General features: G+C 46.2%; 1 protein-coding gene across 1 annotated transcript in view; it reads right to left on the reverse strand.

The window, feature by feature from the left end:
- Positions 1–2,903: 2,903 nt before the first annotated feature.
- Positions 2,904–22,223, reverse strand: part of LOC110504983 (bone morphogenetic protein receptor type-2) — an 88,741-nt gene continuing 69,421 nt past the window's right edge. The window contains exons 11-13 of the mRNA XM_090230753.1: positions 21,271–21,584; positions 9,991–11,922; positions 2,904–5,778 (exon numbers count right to left, since the gene is read on the reverse strand). Coding sequence (XP_090086879.1) covers positions 5,516–5,778; positions 9,991–11,922; positions 21,271–21,584 — 2,509 coding nt within the window. The 3' untranslated portion in view covers positions 2,904–5,515. The remainder of the gene's footprint in view (positions 5,779–9,990; positions 11,923–21,270; positions 21,585–22,223) is intronic.

Below are 22,223 nucleotides of genomic sequence, written 5' to 3' on the forward strand. Positions count from 1 at the left end.
TCCCCCCCCAAGCAGACACATCGATGGCTCTGAATGAACTTTATTTGACTCTTTGCAAACTGGAAACCATTTATCCGGAGGCTGCATTCATTGTAGCTGGGGATTTTAACAAGGCTAATCTGAAAACAAGACTCCCTAAATTTTATCAGCATATCGATTGCGCAACCAGGGGTGGAAAGACCTTGGATCATTGTTACTCTAACTTGCGCGACGCATATAAGGCCCTGCCCCGCCCCCCTTTCGGAAAAGCTGACCACGACTCCATTTTGTTGATCCCTGCCTACAGACAGAAACTAAAACAAGAGGCTCCCACGCTGAGGTCTGTCCAACGCTGGTCCGACCAAGCTGACTCCACACTCCAAGACTGCTTCCATCACGTGGACTGGGACATGTTTCGTATTGCGTCAGACAACAACATTGACGAATACGCTGATTCGGTGTGCGAGTTCATTAGAACGTGCGTTGAAGATGTCGTTCCCATAGCAACAATTAAAACATTCCCTAACCAGAAACCGTGGATTGATGGCAGCATTCGCGTGAAACTGAAAGCGCAAACCACTGCTTTTAATCAGGGCAAGGTGTCTGGTAACATGACCGAATACAAACAGTGCAGCTATTCCCTCCGCAAGGCTATCAAACAAGCTAAGCGTCAGTACAGAGACAAAGTAGAATCTCAATTCAACGGCTCAGACACAAGAGGCATGTGGCAGGGTCTACAGTCAATCACGGACTACAGGAAGAAATCCAGCCCAGTCACGGACCAGGATGTCCGGCTCCCAGGCAGACTAAATAATTTTTTTGCCCGCTTTGAGGACAATACAGTGCCACTGACACGGCCTGCAACGAAAACATGCGGTCTCTCCTTCACTGCAGCCGAGGTGAGTAAGACATTTAAACGTGTTAACCCTCGCAAGGCTGCAGGCCCAGACGGCATCCCCAGCCGCGCCCTCAGAGCATGCGCAGACCAGCTGGCCGGTGTGTTTACGGACATATTCAATCAATCCCTATACCAGTCTGCTGTTCCCACATGCTTCAAGAGGGCCACCATTGTTCCTGTTCCCAAGAAAGCTAAGGTAACTGAGCTAAACGACTACCGCCCCGTAGCACTCACTTCCGTCATCATGAAGTGCTTTGAGAGACTAGTCAAGGACCATTTCACCTCCACCCTACCTGACACCCTAGACCCACTCCAATTTGCTTACCGCCCAAATAGGTCCACAGACGATGCAATCTCAACCACACTGCACACTGCCCTAACCCATCTGGACAAGAAGAATACTTATGTGAGTATGCAGTTCATTGACTGCAGCTCGGCATTCAACACCATAGTACCCTCCAAGCTCGTCATCAAGCTCGAGACCCTGGGTCTCGACCCCGCCCTGTGCAACTGGGTACTGGACTTCCTGACGGGCCGCCCCCAGGTGGTGAGGGTAGGCAACAACATCTCCTCCCCGCTGATCCTCAACACTGGGGGCCCACAAGGGTGCGTTCTGAGCCCTCTCCTGTACTCCCTGTTCACCCACGACTGCGTGGCCACGCACGCCTCCAACTCAATCATCAAGTTTGCGGACGACACAACAGTGGTAGGCTTGATTACCAACAACAACGAGACGGCCTACAGGGAGGAGGTGAGGGCCCTCGGAGTGTAGTGTCAGGAAAATAACCTCACACTCAACGTCAACAAAACTAAGGAGATGATTGTGGACTTCAGGAAACAGCAGAGGGAACACCCCCCTATCCACATCGATGGAACAGTAGTGGAGAGGGTAGCAAGTTTTAAGTTCCTCGGCATACACATCACAGACAAACTGAATTGGTCCACTCACACAGACAGCATTGTGAAGAAGGCGCAGCAGCGCCTCTTCAACCTCAGGAGGCTGAAGAAATTCGGCTTGTCACCAAAAGCACTCACAAACTTCTACAGATGCACATTCGAGAGCATCCTGGCGGGCTGTATCACCGACTGGTACGGCAACTGCTCCGCCCTCAACCGTAAGGCTCTCCAGAGGGTAGTGAGGTCTGCACAACGCATCACCTGGGGCAAACTACCTGCCCTCCAGGACACCTACACCACCCGATGTCACAGGAAGGCCATAAAGATCATCAAGGACATCAACCACCCGAGCCACTGCCTGTTCACCCCGCTATCATCCAGAAGGCGAGGTCATTACAGGTGCATCAAAGCTGGGACCGAGAGACTGAAAAACAGCTTCTATCTCAAGGCCATCAGACTGTTAAACAGCCACCACTAACATTGAGTGGCTGCTGCCAACACACTGACACTGACTCAACTCCAGCCACTTTAATAATGGGAATTGATGGGAAATTATGTAAATATATCACTAGCCACTTTAAACAATGCTACCTTATATAATGTTACTTACCCTACATTATTCATCTCATATGCATACGTATATACTGTACTCTATATCATCGACTGTATCCTTATGTAATACATGTATCACTAGCCACTTTAACTATGCCATTTTGTTTACATACTCATCTCATATGTATATACTGTACTCGATACCATCTACTGTATCTTGCCTATGCTGCTCTGTACCATCACTCATTCATATATCCTTATGTACATATTCTTTATCCCCTTACACTGTGTACAAGACAGTAGTTTTGGAATTGTTAGTTAGATTACTTGTTGGTTATTACTGCATTGTCGGAACTAGAAGCACAAGCATTTCGCTACACTCGCATTAACATCTGCTAACCATGTGTATGTGACAAATAAAATTTTATTTGATTTGATTTTATATATACTGAGATCATGTGACACTTAAATAAGGTCCACCTGTGTGCAAACTAACTAATTATTTGACTTCTGAAGGTAATTGGTTGCACCAGATCTTACTTAGGGGCTTCATAGCAAACCACGCACCACTTCTACATTTTGTATTTTTTGAAACAAGTCATTTTTAAAATTTTCACCAATTTGGACTATTTTGTGCATTACATGAAATCCAAATAAAAATACATTATAATTCCAGGTTGTAATGAAACAAAATAGGAAAAATGCCAAGGCACTGTATATAATGGTAAAGGATATGTAATGGAACAGCATACATAATGGAACAGCATATATAATGGAACAGCATTTATAATGGAACAGCATTTATGATGGAACAGCATTTATGATGGAACAGCATTTATAATGGAACAGCATTTATGATGGAACAGGATTTATAATGGAACTTGTTCTCCCCATACAGTGGGGAGAACAAGTATTTGATACACTGCCGAATTTGCAGGTTTTCCTACTTACAAAGCATGTAGAGGTCTGACATTTTTTTAATAGGTACACTTGAACTGTGAGAGACGGAATCTAAAACGAAAATCACATTGTATGATTTTTAAGTAATTAATTAGCATTTTTTTTGCATGACATAAGTATTTGATACATCAGAAAAGCAGAACTTAATATTTGGTACAGAAACCTTTGTTTGCAATTACAGAGATCATACGTTTCCTGTAGTTCTTGACCAGGTTTGCACACACTGCAGCAGGGATTTTGGCCCACTCCTCCATACAGACCTTCTCCAGATCCTTCAGGTTTCAGGACTGTCGCTGGGCAATACGGACTTTTAGCTCCCTCCAAATATTTTCTATTGGGTTCTAGTCTGGAGACTGGCTAGGCCACTCCAGGACCTTGAGATGCTTCTTACGGAGCCACTCCTTAGTTGACCTGGCTGTGTGTTTCGGGTCGACGACCCATCTTCAATGCTCATTACTGAGGAAAGGAGGTTGTTGGCCAAGATCTCGCGATACATGGCCCCATCCATCCTCCCCTCAATACGGTGCAGTCGTCCTGTCCACTTTGCAGAAAAGCATCCCCAAAGAATGATGTTTCCACCTCCATGCTTCACGGTTGGGATGGTGTTCTTGGGGTTGTACTCATCCTTCTTCTTCCTCCAAACACGGCGAGTGGAGTTCAGACCAAAAAGCTAGATTTTTGTCTCATCAGACCACATGACCTCCTCCCATTCCTCCTCTGGATCATCCAGAGGGTCATTGGCAAACTTCAGACGGGCCTGGACATGCGCTGGCATGAGCAGGGGGACCTTGCGTGCGCTGCAGGATTTTAATTAATGACGGCGTAGTGTGTTACTAATGGTTTTCTTTGAGACTGTGGTCCCAGCTCTCTTCAGGTCATTGACCAGGTCCTGACGTGCAGTTCTGGGCTGATCCCTCACCTTCCTCATGATCATTGATGCCCCACGAGGTGAGATCTTTCATGGAGCCCCAGACCGAGGGTGATTGACCGTCATCTTGAACTTCTTCCATTTTTTAATAATTGCGCCAACAGTTGTTGCCTTCTCACCAAGCTGCTTGCCTATTGTCCTGTAGCCCATCCCAGCCTTGTGCAGGTCTACAATTTTAGCCCTGATGTCCTTACACAGCTGTCTGGTCTTGGCCATTGTGGAGAGGTTGGAGTCTGTTTGAGTGTGTGGACAGGTGTCTTTTATACAGGTAACGAGTTCAAACAGGTGCAGTTAATACAGGTAATGAGTGGAGAACAGGAGGGCTTCTTAAAGAAAAACTAACAGGTCTGTGAGAGCCGGAATTCTTACTGGTTGGTAGGTGATCAAATACTTATGTCATGCAATAAAATGCTAATTAATTACTTAAAAATCATACAATGGGATTTTCTGGATTTTTGTTGAAGTGTACCTATGATAAAAATTACAGACCTCTACATGCTTTGTAAGTAGGAAAACCTGCAAAATCGGCAGTGTGTCAAAAACTTGTTCTCCCCACTGTATAATGGAACAGCATTTGAAGTCAGTGTTGCTCTAGCATAGCTAGGTTCTGTTTAAAGCAAGTTCTTTTAAGAAAAGCTTCTTTCTTGCTAATGGATTCTCTTTCTTTGTTTCATTTCACATAATTTCTTCTCCTGACAGAATGGTAACCAGGAAACTCAGAATACTAGAGCATGCTGCCATGGGGCTCTGGGCCAAGGTAGTGCACTATATAGGGAATAGGGTCCATTTGAGACACAGCTGTAGCCTTCTATAGACACTGTCCTTCTCTGGCCACACCCTCCTCAATGTAGCCTTCTGTAGGCACAGTCCTTCTCTGGCCACACCCTCCTCAATGTAGCCTTCTGTAGGCACAGTCCTTCTCTGGCCAAACCCTCCTCAATGTAGCCTTCTGTAGGCACAGTCCTTCTCTGGCCACACCCTCCTCAATGTAGCCTTCTGTAGGCACAGTCCTTCTCTGGCCAAACCCTCCTCAATGTAGCCTTCTGTAGGCACAGTCCTTCTCTGGCCACACCCTCCTCGGTGGGTTTCTTAAAATCGGAAGTAGCCAGCATAATTAATAAAGTACCCAGGGGTGTGCGGGGGAAGGGCATCTGATGCACCCTAATTTGTTAAAGTCACTGAAGTAGCTGGCCGCATGAGAGTCACTGAGTTGTCGGCTATTTGGCTATCAGCTGGCGCTTATGAACACACTTTCCTATCATCTGGCCACTCCCTCTAGACACACACCCAGGGGTCAGGGTTCACAGGCAGGTAATGCCAGGGTCACAGGGGTCAGAAGACATGGTAGCGGTGGTAGTCCCACCCCCCACCAAGTAGACAGCAGTGGATGACTTGGAGCGAGGAGCCTTGGCAGCATCCTTGTTGTTGTTCACCTCGCCCACCTGCGTATCCGTGGAGACCACCCAGGTGGTGGGACGCCACCCCTTCAGGGAGTACGGTGTCTGGACGCGGCGCTTGATCTTCGCACCTGACCCTCCATGGTCACCCAGTGACGAGCAATCACCTGGGAGGAGACAGACAGACAGACAGACAGACAGACAGACAGACAGACAGGTGTTACTAGGGATAGAGACGTGTCATACACTGAGAATGTCATTTACGTTGAGTCCCTATGGCATCCATACAAGGCAGCAGAGTGGAGAATGACACGTCCATACAAGGCAGCAGAGTGGAGAATGACATCCATACAAGGCAGCAGAGTGGAGAATGACAAGTCCATTCGTCCATACAAGGCAGCACAGTGGAGAATGACATCCATACAAGGCAGCACAGTGGAGAATGACATCCATACAAGGCAGCAGAGTGGAGAATGACATCCATACAAGGCAGCAGAGTGGAGAATGACATCCATACAAGGCAGCACAGTGGAGAATGACATCCATACAAGGCAGCAGAGTGGAGAATGACATCCATACAAGGCAGCACAGTGGAGAATGACATCCATACAAGGCAGCACAGTGGAGAATGACATCCATACAAGGCAGCACAGTGGAGAATGACATCCATACAAGGCAGCACAGTGGAGAATGACATCCATACAAGGCAGCACAGTGGAGAATGACATCCATACAAGGCAGCAGAGTGGAGAATGACATCCATACAAGGCAGCACAGTGGAGAATGACATCCATACAAGGCAGCAGAGTGGAGAATGACATCCATACAAGGCAGCAGAGTGGAGAATGACATCCATACAAGGCAGCACAGTGGAGAATGACATCCATACAAGGCAGCACAGTGGAGAATGACATCCATACAAGGCAGCAGAGTGGAGAATGACATCCATACAAGGCAGCACAGTGGAGAATGACATCCATACAAGGCAGCAGAGTGGAGAATGACATCCATACAAGGCAGCACAGTGGAGAATGACATCCATACAAGGCAGCACAGTGGAGAATGACATCCATACAAGGCAGCAGAGTGGAGAATGACATCCATACAAGGCAGTACAGTGGAGAATGACACGTCCATACAAGGCAGCAGAGTGGAGAATGACATCCATACAAGGCAGCACAGTGGAGAATGACATCCATACAAGGCAGCACAGTGGAGAATGACATCCATACAAGGCAGCACAGTGGAGAATGACATCCATACAAGGCAGCAGAGTGGAGAATGACATCCATACAAGGCAGCACAGTGGAGAATGACATCCATACAAGGCAGCAGAGTGGAGAATGACATCCATACAAGGCAGCACAGTGGAGAATGACACGCCCATACAAGGCAGCAGAGTGGAGAATACCACGTCCATACAAGGCAGCAGAGTGGAGAATGACACGTCCATACAAGGCAGCAGAGTGGAGAATGACACGTCTATACATGCAGTCCCAGAATGCTGCTCTCTAGTGATAGGTAAATGTACCACTGCTAATAGTATTTATCACACCGGCACACACACATTCACTCCTTGGCGACAAAAGACCAGTAATCACAGGAAACACATTGCGGTGTGACCTTTCCAGACCAAATAAACTAAAGTACTGCTGGCTGTTAGAATAACACCCCACTCTCAGCAACACCCCTCTGGAACGTGGAAATACCAACTAGTCATCTGGCTGCGAGTCTTTTTGTGATTGACCTGTGTTACTGTACTAGGTCAGATATAGCCTGGTCTCAGATCTGTACTAGGTCAGATATAGCCTGGTCTCAGATCTGTACTAGGTCAGATATAGCCTGGTCTCAGATCTGTACTAGGTCAGATATAGCCTGGTCTCAGATCTGCACTAGGTCAGATATAGCCTGGTCTCAGATCTGCACTAGGTCAGATATAGCCTGGTCTCAGATCTGTACTAGGTCAGATATAGCCTGGTCTCAGATCTGTACTAGGTCAGATATAGCCTGGTCTCAGATCTGTACTAGGTCAGATATAGCCTGGTCTCAGATCTGCACTAGGTCAGATATAGCCTGGTCTCAGATCTGCACTAGGTCAGATATAGCCTGGTCTCAGATCTGTACTAGGTCAGATATAGCCTGGTCTCAGATCTGCACTAGGTCAGACAGAGCCTGGTCTCAGATCTGTACGAGTTCAGACATAGCCTGGTCTCAGATCTGTTTGTGCTGTCTTGCCAACTCCCTATAGTCATTAACAAGAAAGCGCAAACAGACCTGGGATCAGGCTAGGTCATAGGGTTGCATCCCAAATGGCAACCTATTCCCTATGGAGTGCACTACTTTCGACTAAGGCTCAGCTCTATGGACCCTGGTCATAAGTAGAGACCTATAATGAACAAAAATGTAAATTATTAATCCCATGTTTCATGAGCTGAAATAAAAGATCCCAGAAATGTTCCATATCACTCGTCTCAAATGTTGTGCACAAATTAGTTTACATCCCTCTTAGTGAGCATTTCTCCTTTGCCAAGATAATCTATCCACCTGACAGGTGTGGAATATCAAGAAGCTGATTAAACAGCAGGATAATCACACAGGTGCACCTTGTGCTGGGGACAATAGAAGGCCACTCTAAAATGTGCAGCTTTGTCATACAACATAATGCCACAGATGTCTCAAATTGAGGGAGCGTGTAGTTGGAATGCTGACTGCCCAACGGAGCAGTCGATTTCAAGAATTTGGCAGTACATCCAACTGCCCTCAAAACTGCAGACTGCGAGTTACCATGCCAGCCCAGGACCTTCACATCCGGCTTCTTCGACTGTAGGATTGTCTGAAGAGGGGAGTGCTGAGCCCTTTTGTGGGGAAAAACTCATTCTGATTGAATGGACCTGGGACCTGTCTCCCCAGCGTCTGGACCTGTCTCCCCAGCGTCTGGACCTGTCTCCCCAGCATCTGGACCTGTCTCCCCAGCGTCTGGACCTGTCCCCAAAGCGGCTGGACCTGTTTCCCCAGCGTCTGGACCTGTCCCCAAAGCGTCTGGACCTGTCTCCCCAGCGTCTGGACCTGTCTCCAAAGCGGCTGGGCCTGGCTCCCCAGCGTCTGGACCTGTCTCCAAAGCGGCTGGACCTGTCTCCAAGGCTGGACCTGTCTCCAAAGCGTCTGGACCTGTCTCCAAAGCGGCTGGACCTGTCTCCCCAGCGTCTGGACCTGTCTCCAAAGCGGCTGGACCTGTCTCCAAAGCGTCTGGACCTGTCTTCCCAGCGTCTGGACCTGTCTCCAAAGCGTCTGGACCTGTCTCCAAAGCGTCTGGACCTGTCTTCCCAGCGTCTGGACCTGTCTCCAAAGCGTCTGGACCTGTCTCCAAAGCGTCTGGACCTATCTCCAAAGCGTCTGGGCCTGTCTCCCCAGCGTCTGGACCTGTATCCAAAGCGTATGGACCTGTCTCCAAAGCGTCTGGACCTGTCTTCCCAGCGTCTGGACCTGACTCCAAAGCGTCTGGACCTGTCTCCAAAGCGTCTGGGCCTGTCTCCCCAGCGTCTGGACCTGTATCCAAAGCGTCTGGACCTGTCTCCAAAGCGTCTGGACCTGTCTTCCCAGCGTCTGGACCTGACTCCAAAGCGTCTGGACCTGTCTCCAAAGCGTCTGGGCCTGTCTCCCCAGCGTCTGGACCTGTCTCCCCAGCGTCTGGACCTGTCTCCAAAGCGGCTGGGCCTGGCTCCCCAGCGTCTGGACCTGTCTCCAAAGCGTCTGGACCTGTCTCCAAAGCGTCTGGACCTGTCTCCAAAGCGGCTGGGCCTGGCTCCCCAGCAGGGGTTGGTCTCCTACTGAGACACAACTATAGAGTCATCTGGCTAGAATCTCCTCACAGCTATAGAGACATCTGGCTGGGATCTCCTCCCGTTCATCTCCCCTCATGTTGTTAGTCTCCTACTGAATCCTAATCAACTCTATGGAATTTCCTTCCCTTCCCACATCCAATCGAAACACTTCGGTTGTGTCGCAAATGGCACCCTGTTCCCTATGTAGTGCAATCAATCAATCAAATGTATTTATATAGCAATTCCTACATGAGCTGATATCTCAAAGTGCTGTACAGAAACCCAGCCTAAAACCACAAACAGCAAGCAATGCAGGTGTAGAAGCACGGTGGCTAGGAAAAACTCCCTAGAAAGGCCAGAACCTAGGAAGAAACCTAGAGAGGAACCAGGCTCTGAGGGGGGCCAGTCCTCTACTGGCTGTGCCAGGTGGAGATTATAACAGAACATGGCCAAGGTGTTCAAATGTTCATAGATGACCAGCAGGGCCAAATAATAATCACAGTGGTTATAGAGGGTGAAACAGGTCAGTGAGAGATGTGTGGTGTGTTCTCTTCTCACCTGAGGAGCTGTTGTGTGAAGAGAAGGAAGCAGAGAGCTCCAGGGAGCAGGGTCTCTCAGGTCGTCTGGGTTTGTGCTGTCGGAGCTGGGCAGCCTCCTGGTGTACAGGGGCCTCCTGCTGGGGCTCTGGGACTGTTGTTGCTGGTATAGAGGCAAAGACAGGGAGATGGACAGAGATAGGGGGAGTGAGAGAGACAGGGGGAGTGAGAGAGACAGGGGCAGGGACAGGGGGAGTGACAGAGACAGGGGCAGGGACAGGGGGAGTGACAGAGACAGGGGCAGGGACAGGGACAGGAGGAGTGACAGAGACAGGGGCAGGGACAGGGACAGGAGGAGTGACAGAGACAGGGGCAGTGACAGGGGAAATTACAGAGACAGGGGCAGTGACAGGGACAGGGGGAGTGACAGAGACAGGGGCAGTGACAGGGGAAATGACAGAGACAGGGGCAGGGACAGGGACAGGAGGAGTGACAGAGACAGGGACACGGACAGGGGGAGTGCCAGAGACAGGGGCAGTGACAGGGACAGGGGGAGAGACAGAGACAGGGGCAGTGACAGGGACAGGGGCAGTGACAGGGACAGGGGGAGTGACAGAGACAGGGGCAGGGACAGGAGGAGTGACAGAGACAGGGGCAGGGACCGGGGGAGTGACAGAGTCAGGGGCACGGACTCTCCCATGGACAGGGAGAGTAACAGAGGCAGGGGCAGTGACAGGGACAGGAGGAGTGACAGAGACAGGGGCAGGGACAGGGGGAGTGACAGAGACAGGGGCATGGACAGGGAGAGTAACAGAGGCAGGGGCAGTGACAGGGACAGGAGGAGTGACAGAGGCAGGGACAGGGGGAGGGACAGAGACAGATTTAGGGGTGGGGGTAGGGACAGAAACAGGGACAGGGGTGGGGGTAGGGACAGAGGCAGGGACATGGGTGGGGGTAGGGACAGAGACAGGTTTAGGGGTGGGGGTAGGGACAGAGACAGGTTTAGGGGTGGTGGTAGGGACAGAGACAGGTTTAGGGGTGAGGGCAGAAGCTAAGGGCTCAGGCCGTGCCTCTACAGGTGGACACGTGATCCCTCTGCTAGCCAGGTCCACCACCAGACTGTTGTTGTTGTTGTTGTTGTTGGTGTCACATGGGGCGGGCTGCTCTCTCCTTAACAGCGGTTCATGTTCATCAGGACTGGAGTTGATGTTGAGTCGACTGTCCTCTCCGCTGAGTTGGGTCTGTAACAGCGGGGCTACTCCGCCCACCTCACTCTGGAAGCCCGCCAGATTGGTCATCCCGTACGGAGCCCCGCCTCCAGATGAAGAGGCCACACCTCCGTTCAGATAGCCATTGACGACCAACACGCCCACCCCGCTCCACACCCCATCCACCCCAACCCCGGTTGTTCCATTGTTGGTGACGGTAACCAGGTGTGACTCTGCTGCCGGGGCGACCGTGTTCATCTTGGCCACGCCCGTTTCTACCTGCTTCAGCCTGGAGGAACCAGAGCCCTGCTTCAGCCTGGAGGAATCAGGGCCCTGCTTCAGCCTGGAGGAACCAGAGCCCTGCTTCAGCCTGGAGGAACCAGAGCCCTGCTTGGCCTTGGTGCTGAGTGGTAGGCTGCTAGGCCGCTTGGGGAGGTTCTGCTGTTTGGGCAGGGGAAACATAGTAGCTGGTGGGTCCCCCATCCCACTGGCCCCGGTCCCAGACCCTCCCTGGGCCCCAGGCCCGGCCCCAGTCACCTCCGCAGCCAGCTTGATGAGAGGGTAGAGCAGGGAGGAAGTCCCAGAGCTGAGGGGGTCTGGAGCAGAAAACTGTTTCTGGCTGTGCTCCATAAGGTTCTCATCAGAAGACTCCTTCAGGTTCTTGTCAACCTCTTTAGGGTCCAGTTTGGTGCTCTCCAAGTCCTCCTGTGTCAGCTGCAGACACACCGGCACCAACACAGCACCACCTAGTTGTAACAACATAACAAATAAATAATGTATTAATTACAAATACAAGATACATACTGAGAGGACTGAGGGGAGTGAGGAGACTGAGGGGACTGAGGAGACTGAGAGGACTGAGGAGACTGAGGAGACTGAGGGGACTGAGGGGACTGAGGGGACAGAGGAGACTGAGGGGACTGAGGGGACTGAGGAGACTGAGGCGACTGAGGAGACTGAAGGGACTGAGGGGACTGAGAGGACTGAGGGGAGTGAGGGGACTGAGAGGACTGAGGGGACTGAGGAGACTGAGGGGACTGAGGGGACTGAGGAGACTGAGGAGACTGAGGGGACTGAGGGGAGTGAGGAGACTGAGAGGACTGAGGGGACTGAGGAGACTGAGGGGACTGAGAGGACTGAGGAGACAGAGGACTGAGGGGAGTGAGGGGACTGAGGAGACTGAGGGGGCTGAGGAGACTGAAGGGAGTGAGGGGACTGAGAGGACTGAGGGGACTGAGGAGACTGAGGGGACTGAGAGGACTGAGGGGACTGAGGAGACAGAGGAGACAGAGGACTGAGGAGACGGAGGGGAGTTAGGGGACTGAGAGGACTGAGGGGAGTGAGGAGAGTGAGGGGAGTGAGGAGACTGAGGGGACTGAGGAGACTGAGAGGACTGAGGAGACTGAGGGGACTGAGGGGAGTGAGGGGAGTGAGGAGACTGAGAGGACTGAGGGGAGTGAGGGGACTGAGGAGACTGAGGGGACTGAGAGGACAGAGGAGACAGAGGACTGAGGAGACGGAGGGGAGTTAGGGGACTGAGAGGACTGAGGGGAGTGAGGAGAGTGAGGGGAGTAAGGAGACTGAGGGGACTGAGGGGACTGAGGAGACTGAGAGGACTGAGGAGACTGAGGGGACTGAGGGGAGTGAGGATACTGAGGGGACTGAGAGGACTGAGGGGACTGAGGGGACTGAGAGGACTGAGGGGACTGAGGGGAGTGAGGGGACTGAGGGGAGTGAGGAGAGTGAGGGGAGTGAGGAGACTGAGGAGACTGAGAGGACTGAGGAGACAGAGGACTGAGGGGAGTGAGGGGACTGAGGAGACTGAGGGGACTGAGAGGACTGAGGGGACAGAGGAGACTGAGGGGACTGAGGGGACTGAGGCGACTGAGGAGACTGAAGGGAGTGAGGGGACTGAGGGGACTGAGAGGACTGAGGGGAGTGAGGGGACTGAGAGGACTGAGGGGACTGAGGAGACTGAGGGGACTGAGGGGACTGAGGGGACAGAGACTAGTTAGAGGAGAGGATTACCACCTGTCAGACAGAGACTAGCTAGAGGAAAGGATTATCACCTGTCAGACAGAGACTAGTTAGAGGAGAGGATTATCACCTGTCAGACAGAGACTAGTTAGAGAAGTACCACCTGTCAGACAGAGACTAGTTCGAGGATTATCACCTGTCAGACAGAGACTAGTTAGAGGAATACCACCTGTCAGACAGAGACTAGTTAGAGGAGAGGATTATCACCTGTCAGACAGAGACTAGTTAGAGGAGTACCACCTGTCAGACAGAGACTAGTTAGAGAAATATCACCTGTCAGACAGAGACTAGTTAGAGGAATACCACCTGTCAGACAGAGACTAGTTAGAGGATTATCACCTGTCAGACAGAGACTAGTTAGAGGAGAGGATTATCACTTGTCAGACAGAGACTAGTTAGAGGAGTACCACCTGTCAGACAGAGACTAGTTAGAGGATTATCACCTGTCAGACAGAGACTAGTTGAGGATTATCACCTGTCTGACAGAGACTAGTTAGAGGAGAGGAATATCACCTGTCAGACAGAGACTAGTTAGAGGAGAGAAATACCACCTGTCACACAGAGACTAGTTAGAGGAATATCACCTATCAGACAGAGACTAGTTAGAGGAATACCACCTGTCAGACAGAGACTATTTAGAGGAATACCACCTGTCAGACAGAGACTAGTTAGAGGAGAGGAATACCACCTGTCAGACAGAGACTAGTTAGAGGAGAGGAATACCACCTGTCAGACAGAGACTAGTTAGAGGAGAGGAATACCACCTGTCAGACAGAGACTATTTAGAGGAATACCACCTGTCAGACAGAGACTAGTTAGAGGAGAGGAATACCACCTGTCAGACAGAGATTAGTTAGAGGAGTACCACCTGTCAGACAGAGACTAGTTAGAGGAGAGGAATATCACCTGTCAGACAGAGACTAGTTAGAGGAATACCACCTGTCAGACAGAGACTAGTTAGAGGAGAGGAATATCACCTGTCAGACAGAGACTAGTTAGAGGAGAGGAATATCACCTGTCAGACAGAGACTGGTTAGAGGAATATCACCTGTCAGACAGAGACTAGTTAGAGGAATATCACCTGTCAGACAGAGACTAGTTAGAGGAATACCACCTGTCAGACAGAGACTAGGAAGAACTGTGCTATCATCTCTGTATCATATATAACTGTGTTATCATCTCTCTAACATTTAGAACTGCTAGCATCATGTGAACTGTGTTATCATCTCTGTATCATATAGAACTGCTAGCATCATGTGAACTGTGTTATCATCTCTGTATCATATAGAACTGCTAGCATCATGTGAACTGTGTTATCATCTCTGTATCATATAGAACTGCTAGCATCATGTGAACTGTGTTATCATCTCTGTATCATATAGAACTGCTAGCATCATGTGAACTGTGTTATCATCTCTGTATCATATAGAACTGCTAGCATCATGTGAACTGTGTTATCATCTCTGTATCATATAGAACTGCTAGCATCATGTGAACTGTGTTATCATCTCTGTATCATATAGAACTGCTAGCATCCTGTGATCTGTGTTATCATCTCTGTATCATATAGAACTGCTAGCATCATGTGAACTGTGTTATCATCTCTGTATCATATAGAACTGCTAGCATCATGTGAACTGTGTTATCATCTCTCTAACATTTAGAACTGCTAGCATCCTGTGAACTGTGTTATCATCTCTGTATCATATAGAACTGCTAGCATCATGTGAACTGTGCTATCATCTCTGTATCATATAGAACTGTGTTATCATCTCTCTAACATTTAGAACTGCTAGCATCATGTGAACTGTGTTATCATCTCTCTAACATTTAGAACTGCTAGCGTCATGTGAACTGTGTTATCATCTCTGTATCATATAGAACTGCTAGCATCATGTGAACTGTGTTATCATCTCTCTAACATTTAGAACTGCTAGCATCATGTGATCTGTGTTATCATCTCTGTATCATATAGAACTGCTAGCATCATGTGAACTGTGTTATCATCTCTGTATCATATAGAACTGCTAGCATCATGTGAACTGTGTTATCATCTCTGTATCATATAGAACTGCTAGCATCATGTGAACTGTGTTATCATCTCTGTATCATATAGAACTGCTAGCATCATGTGAACTGTGTTATCATCTCTGTATCATATAGAACTGCTAGCATCCTGTGATCTGTGTTATCATCTCTGTATCATATAGAACTGCTAGCATCATGTGAACTGTGTTATCATCTCTGTATCATATAGAACTGCTAGCATCATGTGAACTGTGTTATCATCTCTCTAACATTTAGAACTGCTAGCATCCTGTGAACTGTGTTATCATCTCTGTATCATATAGAACTGCTAGCATCATGTGAACTGTGCTATCATCTCTGTATCATATAGAACTGTGTTATCATCTCTCTAACATTTAGAACTGCTAGCATCATGTGAACTGTGTTATCATCTCTCTAACATTTAGAACTGCTAGCATCATGTGAACTGTGTTATCATCTCTGTATCATATAGAACTGCTAGCATCATGTGAACTGTGTTATCATCTCTCTAACATTTAGAACTGCTAGCATCATGTGATCTGTGTTATCATCTCTGTATCATATAGAACTGCTAGCATCATGTGAACTGTGTTATCATCTCTGTATCATATAGAACTGCTAGCATCATGTGAACTGTGTTATCATCTCTGTATCATATAGAACTGCTAGCATCATGTGAACTGTGCTATCATCTCTGTATCATATAGAACTGTGTTATCATCTCTCTAACATTTAGAACTGCTAGCATCATGTGAACTGTGTTATCATCTCTCTAACATTTAGAACTGCTAGCATCATGTGAACTGTGTTATCATCTCTGTATCATATAGAACTGCTAGCATCATGTGAACTGTGTTATCATCTCTGTATCATATAGAACTGCTAGCATCATGTGAACTGTGTTATCATCTCTGTATCATATAGAACTGCTAGCATCATGTGAACTGTGCTATCATCTCTGTATCATATAGAACTGTGTTATCATCTCTCTAACATTTAGAACTGCTAGCATCATGTGAACTGTGTTATCATCTCTCTAACATTTAGAACTGCTAGCATCATGTGATCTGTGTTATCATCTCTGTATCATATAGAACTGCTAGCATCATGTGAACTGTGTTATCATCTCTGTATCATATAGAACTGCTAGCATCATGTGAACTGTGTTATCATCTCTGTATCATATAGAACTGCTAGCATCATGTGAACTGTGTTATCATCTCTGCATCATATAGAACTGCTAGCATCATGTGAACTGTGTTATCATCTCTGTATCATATAGAACTGCTAGCATCATGTGAACTGTGTTATCATCTCTGTATCATATAGAACTGCTAGCATCATGTGAACTCTGCTATCATCTCTGTATCATATAGAACTGTGTTATCATCTCTGTATCATATAGAACTGTGTTATCATCTCTGTATCATATAGAACTGCTAGCATCATGTGAACTGTGTTATCATCTCTGTATCATATAGAACTGCTAGCATCATGTGAACTGTGTTATCATCTCTGTATCATATAGAACTGCTAGCATCATGTGAACTGTGTTATCATCTCTGTATCATATAGAACTGCTAGCATCATGTGAACAGTGTTATCATCTCTCTAACATTTAGAACTGCTAGCATCCTGTGAACTGTGTTATCATCTCTGTATCATATAGAACTGCTAGCATCATGTGAACTGTGTTATCATCTCTGTATCATATAGAACTGCTAGCATCATGTGAACTGTGTTATCATCTCTGTATCATATAGAACTGCTAGCATCATGTGAACTGTGTTATCATCTCTGTATCATATAGAACTGCTAGCATCATGTGAACTGTGTTATCATCTCTGTATCATATAGAACTGCTAGCATCATGTGAACTGTGTTATCATCTCTCTAACATTTAGAACTGCTAGCATCATGTGAACTGTGTTATCATCTCTGTATCATATAGAACTGCTAGCATCATGTGAACTGTGTTATCATCTCTGTATCATATAGAACTGCTAGCATAATGTGTGCTGGTTTGAACTGTGTTTTCCCTCCAAATGTTTGAAAGGTTTTATTAGCTGCTTCATTACAGGAGTTCCATGTTGAATAATAGGTTATAACCTTTTGACAGGAAGATGACAGGTTTGGTATTGTTCCATGTTGAGTAGTAGGTTATAGCCTTTTGACAGGAAGACGACAGGTTTGGTATTGTTCCATGTTGAGTAGTAGGTTATAGCCTTTTGATTGGACGATGACAGGTTTGGTATTGTTCCATGTTGAATAATATGTTATAACCTTTTGACAGGAAGACGACAGGTTTGGTATTGTTCCATGTTGAGTAGTAGGTTATAGCCTTTTGATTGGACGATGACAGGTTTGGTATTGTTCCATGTTGAATAATATGTTATAGCCTTTTGACAGGAAGACGACAGGTTTGGTATTGTTGAGTAATAGGTTATAGCCTTTTGATTGGACGATGACAGGTTTGGTATTGTTCCATGTTGAGTAGTAGGTTATAGCCTTTTGACAGGAAGACGACAGGTTTGGTATTGTTCCATGTTGAGTAGTAGGTTATAGCCTTTTGATTGGACGATGACAGGTTTGGTATTGTTCCATGTTGAGTAATAGGTTATAGCCTTTTGATTGGACGATGACAGGTTTGGTATTGTTGAGTAATAGGTTATAGCCTTTTGATTGGACGATGACAGGTTTGGTATTGTTCCATGTTGAGTAGTAGGTTATAGCCTTTTGATTGGACGATGACAGGTTTGGTATTGTTCCATGTTGAATAATATGTTATAGCCTTTTGACAGGAAGACGACAGGTTTGGTATTGTTCCATGTTGAGTAATAGGTTATAGCCTTTTGATTGGACGATGACAGGCTTGGTATTGTTGAATAATAGGTTATAGCCTTTTGATTGGACGATGACAGGTTTGGTATTGTTCCATGTTGAGTAGTAGGTTATAGCCTTTTGATTGGACGATGACAGGTTTGGTATTGTTGAATAATAGGTTATAGCCTTTTGATTGGACGATGACAGGTTTGGTATTGTTCCATGTTGAGTAGTAGGTTATAGCCTTTTGATTGGACGATGACAGGTTTGGTATTGTTCCATGTTGAGTAGTAGGTTATAGCCTTTTGATTGGACGATGACAGGTTTGGTATTGTTCCATGTTGAATAATAGGTTATAGCCTTTTGATTGGACGATGACAGGTTTGGTATTGTTCCATGTTGAGTAGTAGGTTATAGCCTTTTGATTGGACGATGACAGGTTTGGTATTGTTCCATGTTGAATAATATGTTATAACCTTTTGACAGGAAGACGACAGGTTTGGTATTGTTCCATGCTGAGTAATAGGTTATAGCCTTTTGATTGGACGATGACAGGTTTGGTATTGTTCCATGTTGAGTAGTAGGTTATAGCCTTTTGATTGGACGATGACAGGTTTGGTATTGTTCCATGTTGAATAATATGTTATAACCTTTTGACAGGAAGATGACAGGTTTGGTATTGTTCCATGTTGAGTAATAGGTTATAGCCTTTTGATTGGACGATGACAGGTTTGGTATTGTTGAATAATAGGTTATAGCCTTTTGACAGGAAGATGACAGGTTTGGTATTGTTCCATGTTGAATAATATGTTATAACCTTTTGACAGGAAGATGACAGGTTTGGTATTGTTCCATGTTGAGTAATAGGTTATAGCCTTTTGATTGGACGATGACAGGTTTGGTATTGTTGAATAATAGGTTATAGCCTCTTGATTGGACGATGACAGGTTTGGTATTGTTCCATGTTGAATAATAGGTTATAGCCTTTTGACAGGAAGATGACAGGTTTGGTATTGTTCCATGCTGAGTAATAGGTTATAGCCTTTTGATTGGACGATGACAGGTTTGGTATTGTTGAATAATAGGTTATAGCCTTTTGATTGGACGATGACAGGTTTGGTATTGTTCCATGTTGAGTAGTAGGTTATAGCCTTTTGATTGGACGATGACAGGTTTGGTATTGTTCCATGCTGAGTAATAGGTTATAGCCTTTTGACAGGAAGATGACAGGTTTGGTATTGTTCCATGCTGAGTAATAGGTTATAGCCTTTTGATTGGACGATGACAGGTTTGGTATTGTTGAATAATAGGTTATAGCCTTTTGATTGGACGATGACAGGTTTGGTATTGTTCCATGTTGAGTAATAGGTTATAGCCTTTTGATTGGACGATGACAGGTTTGGTATTGTTCCATGCTGAGTAATAGGTTATAGCCTTTTGATTGGACGATGACAGGTTTGGTATTGTTGAATAATAGGTTATAGCCTTTTGATTGGACGATGACAGGTTTGGTATTGTTCCATGTTGAGTAATAGGTTATAGCCTTTTGATTGGACGATGACAGGTTTGGTATTGTTCCATGTTGAGTAGTAGGTTATAGCCTTTTGACAGGAAGATGACAGGTTTGGTATTGTTCCATGTTGAGTAGTATGTTATAGCCTTTTGATTGGACGATGACAGGTTTGGTATTGTTCCATGTTGAGTAGTAGGTTATAGCCTTTTGACAGGAAGATGACAGGTTTGGTATTGTTCCATGTTGAATAATATGTTATAACCTTTTGACAGGAAGATGACAGGTTTGGTATTGTTCCATGTTGAATAATATGTTATAGCCTTTTGATTGGACGATGACAGGTTTGGTATTGTTCCATGTTGAATAATATGTTATAACCTTTTGACAGGAAGATGACAGGTTTGGTATTGTTCCATGTTGAATAATAGGTTATAGCCTTTTGATTGGACGATGACAGGTTTGGTATTGTTCCATGTTGAGTAGTAGGTTATAGCCTTTTGACAGGAAGATGACAGGTTTGGTATTGTTCCATGTTGAGTAGTAGGTTATAGCCTTTTGACAGGAAGATGACAGGTTTGGTATTGTTCCATGTTGAGTAGTAGGTTATAGCCTTTTGATTGGACGATGACAGGTTTGGTATTGTTGAGTAATAGGTTATAGCCTTTTGATTGGACGATGACAGGTTTGGTATTGTTCCATGTTGAGTAGTAGGTTATAGCCTTTTGATTGGACGATGACAGGTTTGGTATTGTTGAATAATAGGTTATAGCCTTTTGATTGGACGATGACAGGCTTGGTATTGTTGAATAATAGGTTATAGCCTTTTGATTGGAAGATGACAGGCTTGGTATTGTTGAATAATAGGTTATAGCCTTTTGATTGGACGATGACAGGCTTGGTATTGTTGAGTAATAGGTTATAGCATTTTGATTGGACGATGACAGGCTTGGTATTGTTGAGTAATAGGTTATAGCCTTTTGATTGGACGATGACAGGTTTGGTATTGTTGAATAATAGGTTATAGCCTTTTGATTGGACGATGACAGGTTTGGTATTGTTCCATGTTGAGTAATAGGTTATAGCCTTTTGACAGGAAGACGACAGGTTTGGTATTGTTCCATGCTGAGTAATAGGTTATAGCCTTTTGATTGGACGATGACAGGTTTGGTATTGTTCCATGTTGAGTAGTAGGTTATAGCCTTTTGATTGGACGATGACAGGTTTGGTATTGTTGAGTAGTAGGTTATAGCCTTTTGATTGGACGATGACAGGCTTGGTATTGTTGAGTAATAGGTTATAGCATTTTGATTGGACGATGACAGGCTTGGTATTGTTGAGTAATAGGTTATAGCATTTTGATTGGACGATGACAGGCTTGGTATTGTTGAGTAATAGGTTATAGCCTTTTGATTGGACGATGACAGGTTTGGTATTGTTGAATAATAGGTTATAGCCTTTTGATTGGACGATGACAGGCTTGGTATTGTTCCTGGTATTCACGCATTGTGTGTTCTTCGGTCACGTCATTTTACCATTTGGAAAAAAAATGTGACCAGTAATGAGAGTCGGTTAATCGGCAGCCAAATGGACTGAAATGTGAAACACTATTTCCAGTACATAATTAACAATATAATATGTAAAAAATTGTAATATAATCTAGTAATAATATTACCTAGTGTGCTGGAGGAGACGTGTCCTGACTCAGAGATGGACGTCATGATGGTGTTGGGAGTGAACCCCGTGGTGGAGGAGACGCTGGCGATCTCCGGGCTGGGCAGACGGGCCTGCGCCTGCTGACGCTCCGCGTTGATGGAGTTCCGGTTCTTCTCTGGGCCAGCGGGGGCACTGTTGGTTCCCCCTAGGATGCCGATGGAGGAGGTCCACGACATAGAGGTGTCTCCACCGGGGAGGTTCTTCACCCTGTGTTCCTCAATGTAGGAGGACGAGGAGTAGTCGGGGTAGGGGCTGACTTTGTGGGACAGGTTCCTGAGGCAGATGGAAGGTGGTTGAACAGTCATATAAGCAGCTTTATGTTGAAGTGTATTAAAGGGATAGTTCGGGATTCTGGAAATAAAGCCCTTTCTTTATCTGCTTCCCCAGAGTCAGATCAAATAAAATCAAAGTTTTAAACCAGTTTTATGTCTCTGGGTCCAGTATGAAAGAAGTTACAAGGTAGTTTTGCGAGCCAATGCTAACTAGCATTAGCTCAATAACTATTTGCGCTGACGCTAGTTAGCATAATCCTCCAATCTGAACGCAGCCATAAAATTGGTATCCACGTGTTCATCTGCCTCTGAGGAAGTAGATAAAGGGCATATCCCAAAAACCCGACCTATCCCTTTAACTAGCTGAGAGATGTGATTATACAGTAAGGCCCTACAGTGCCTTGCGAAAGTATTCGGCCCCCTTGAACTTTGCGACCTTTTGCCACATTTCAGGCTTGAAACATAAAGATATAAAACTGTATTTTTTTGTGAAGAATCAACAACAAGTGGGACACAATCATGAAGTGGAACGACATTTATTGGATATTTCAAACTTTTTTAACAAATAAAAAACCGTAAAGATTGGGCGTGCAAAATTATTCAGCCCCTTTACTTTCAGTGCAGCAAACTCTCTCCAGAA

Source organism: Oncorhynchus mykiss, chromosome 3 (genome assembly GCF_057628025.1).
Source record: "Oncorhynchus mykiss isolate SJ-2025 chromosome 3, ASM5762802v1, whole genome shotgun sequence".
NCBI classification, from domain to species: Eukaryota; Metazoa; Chordata; class Actinopteri; order Salmoniformes; family Salmonidae; genus Oncorhynchus; species Oncorhynchus mykiss.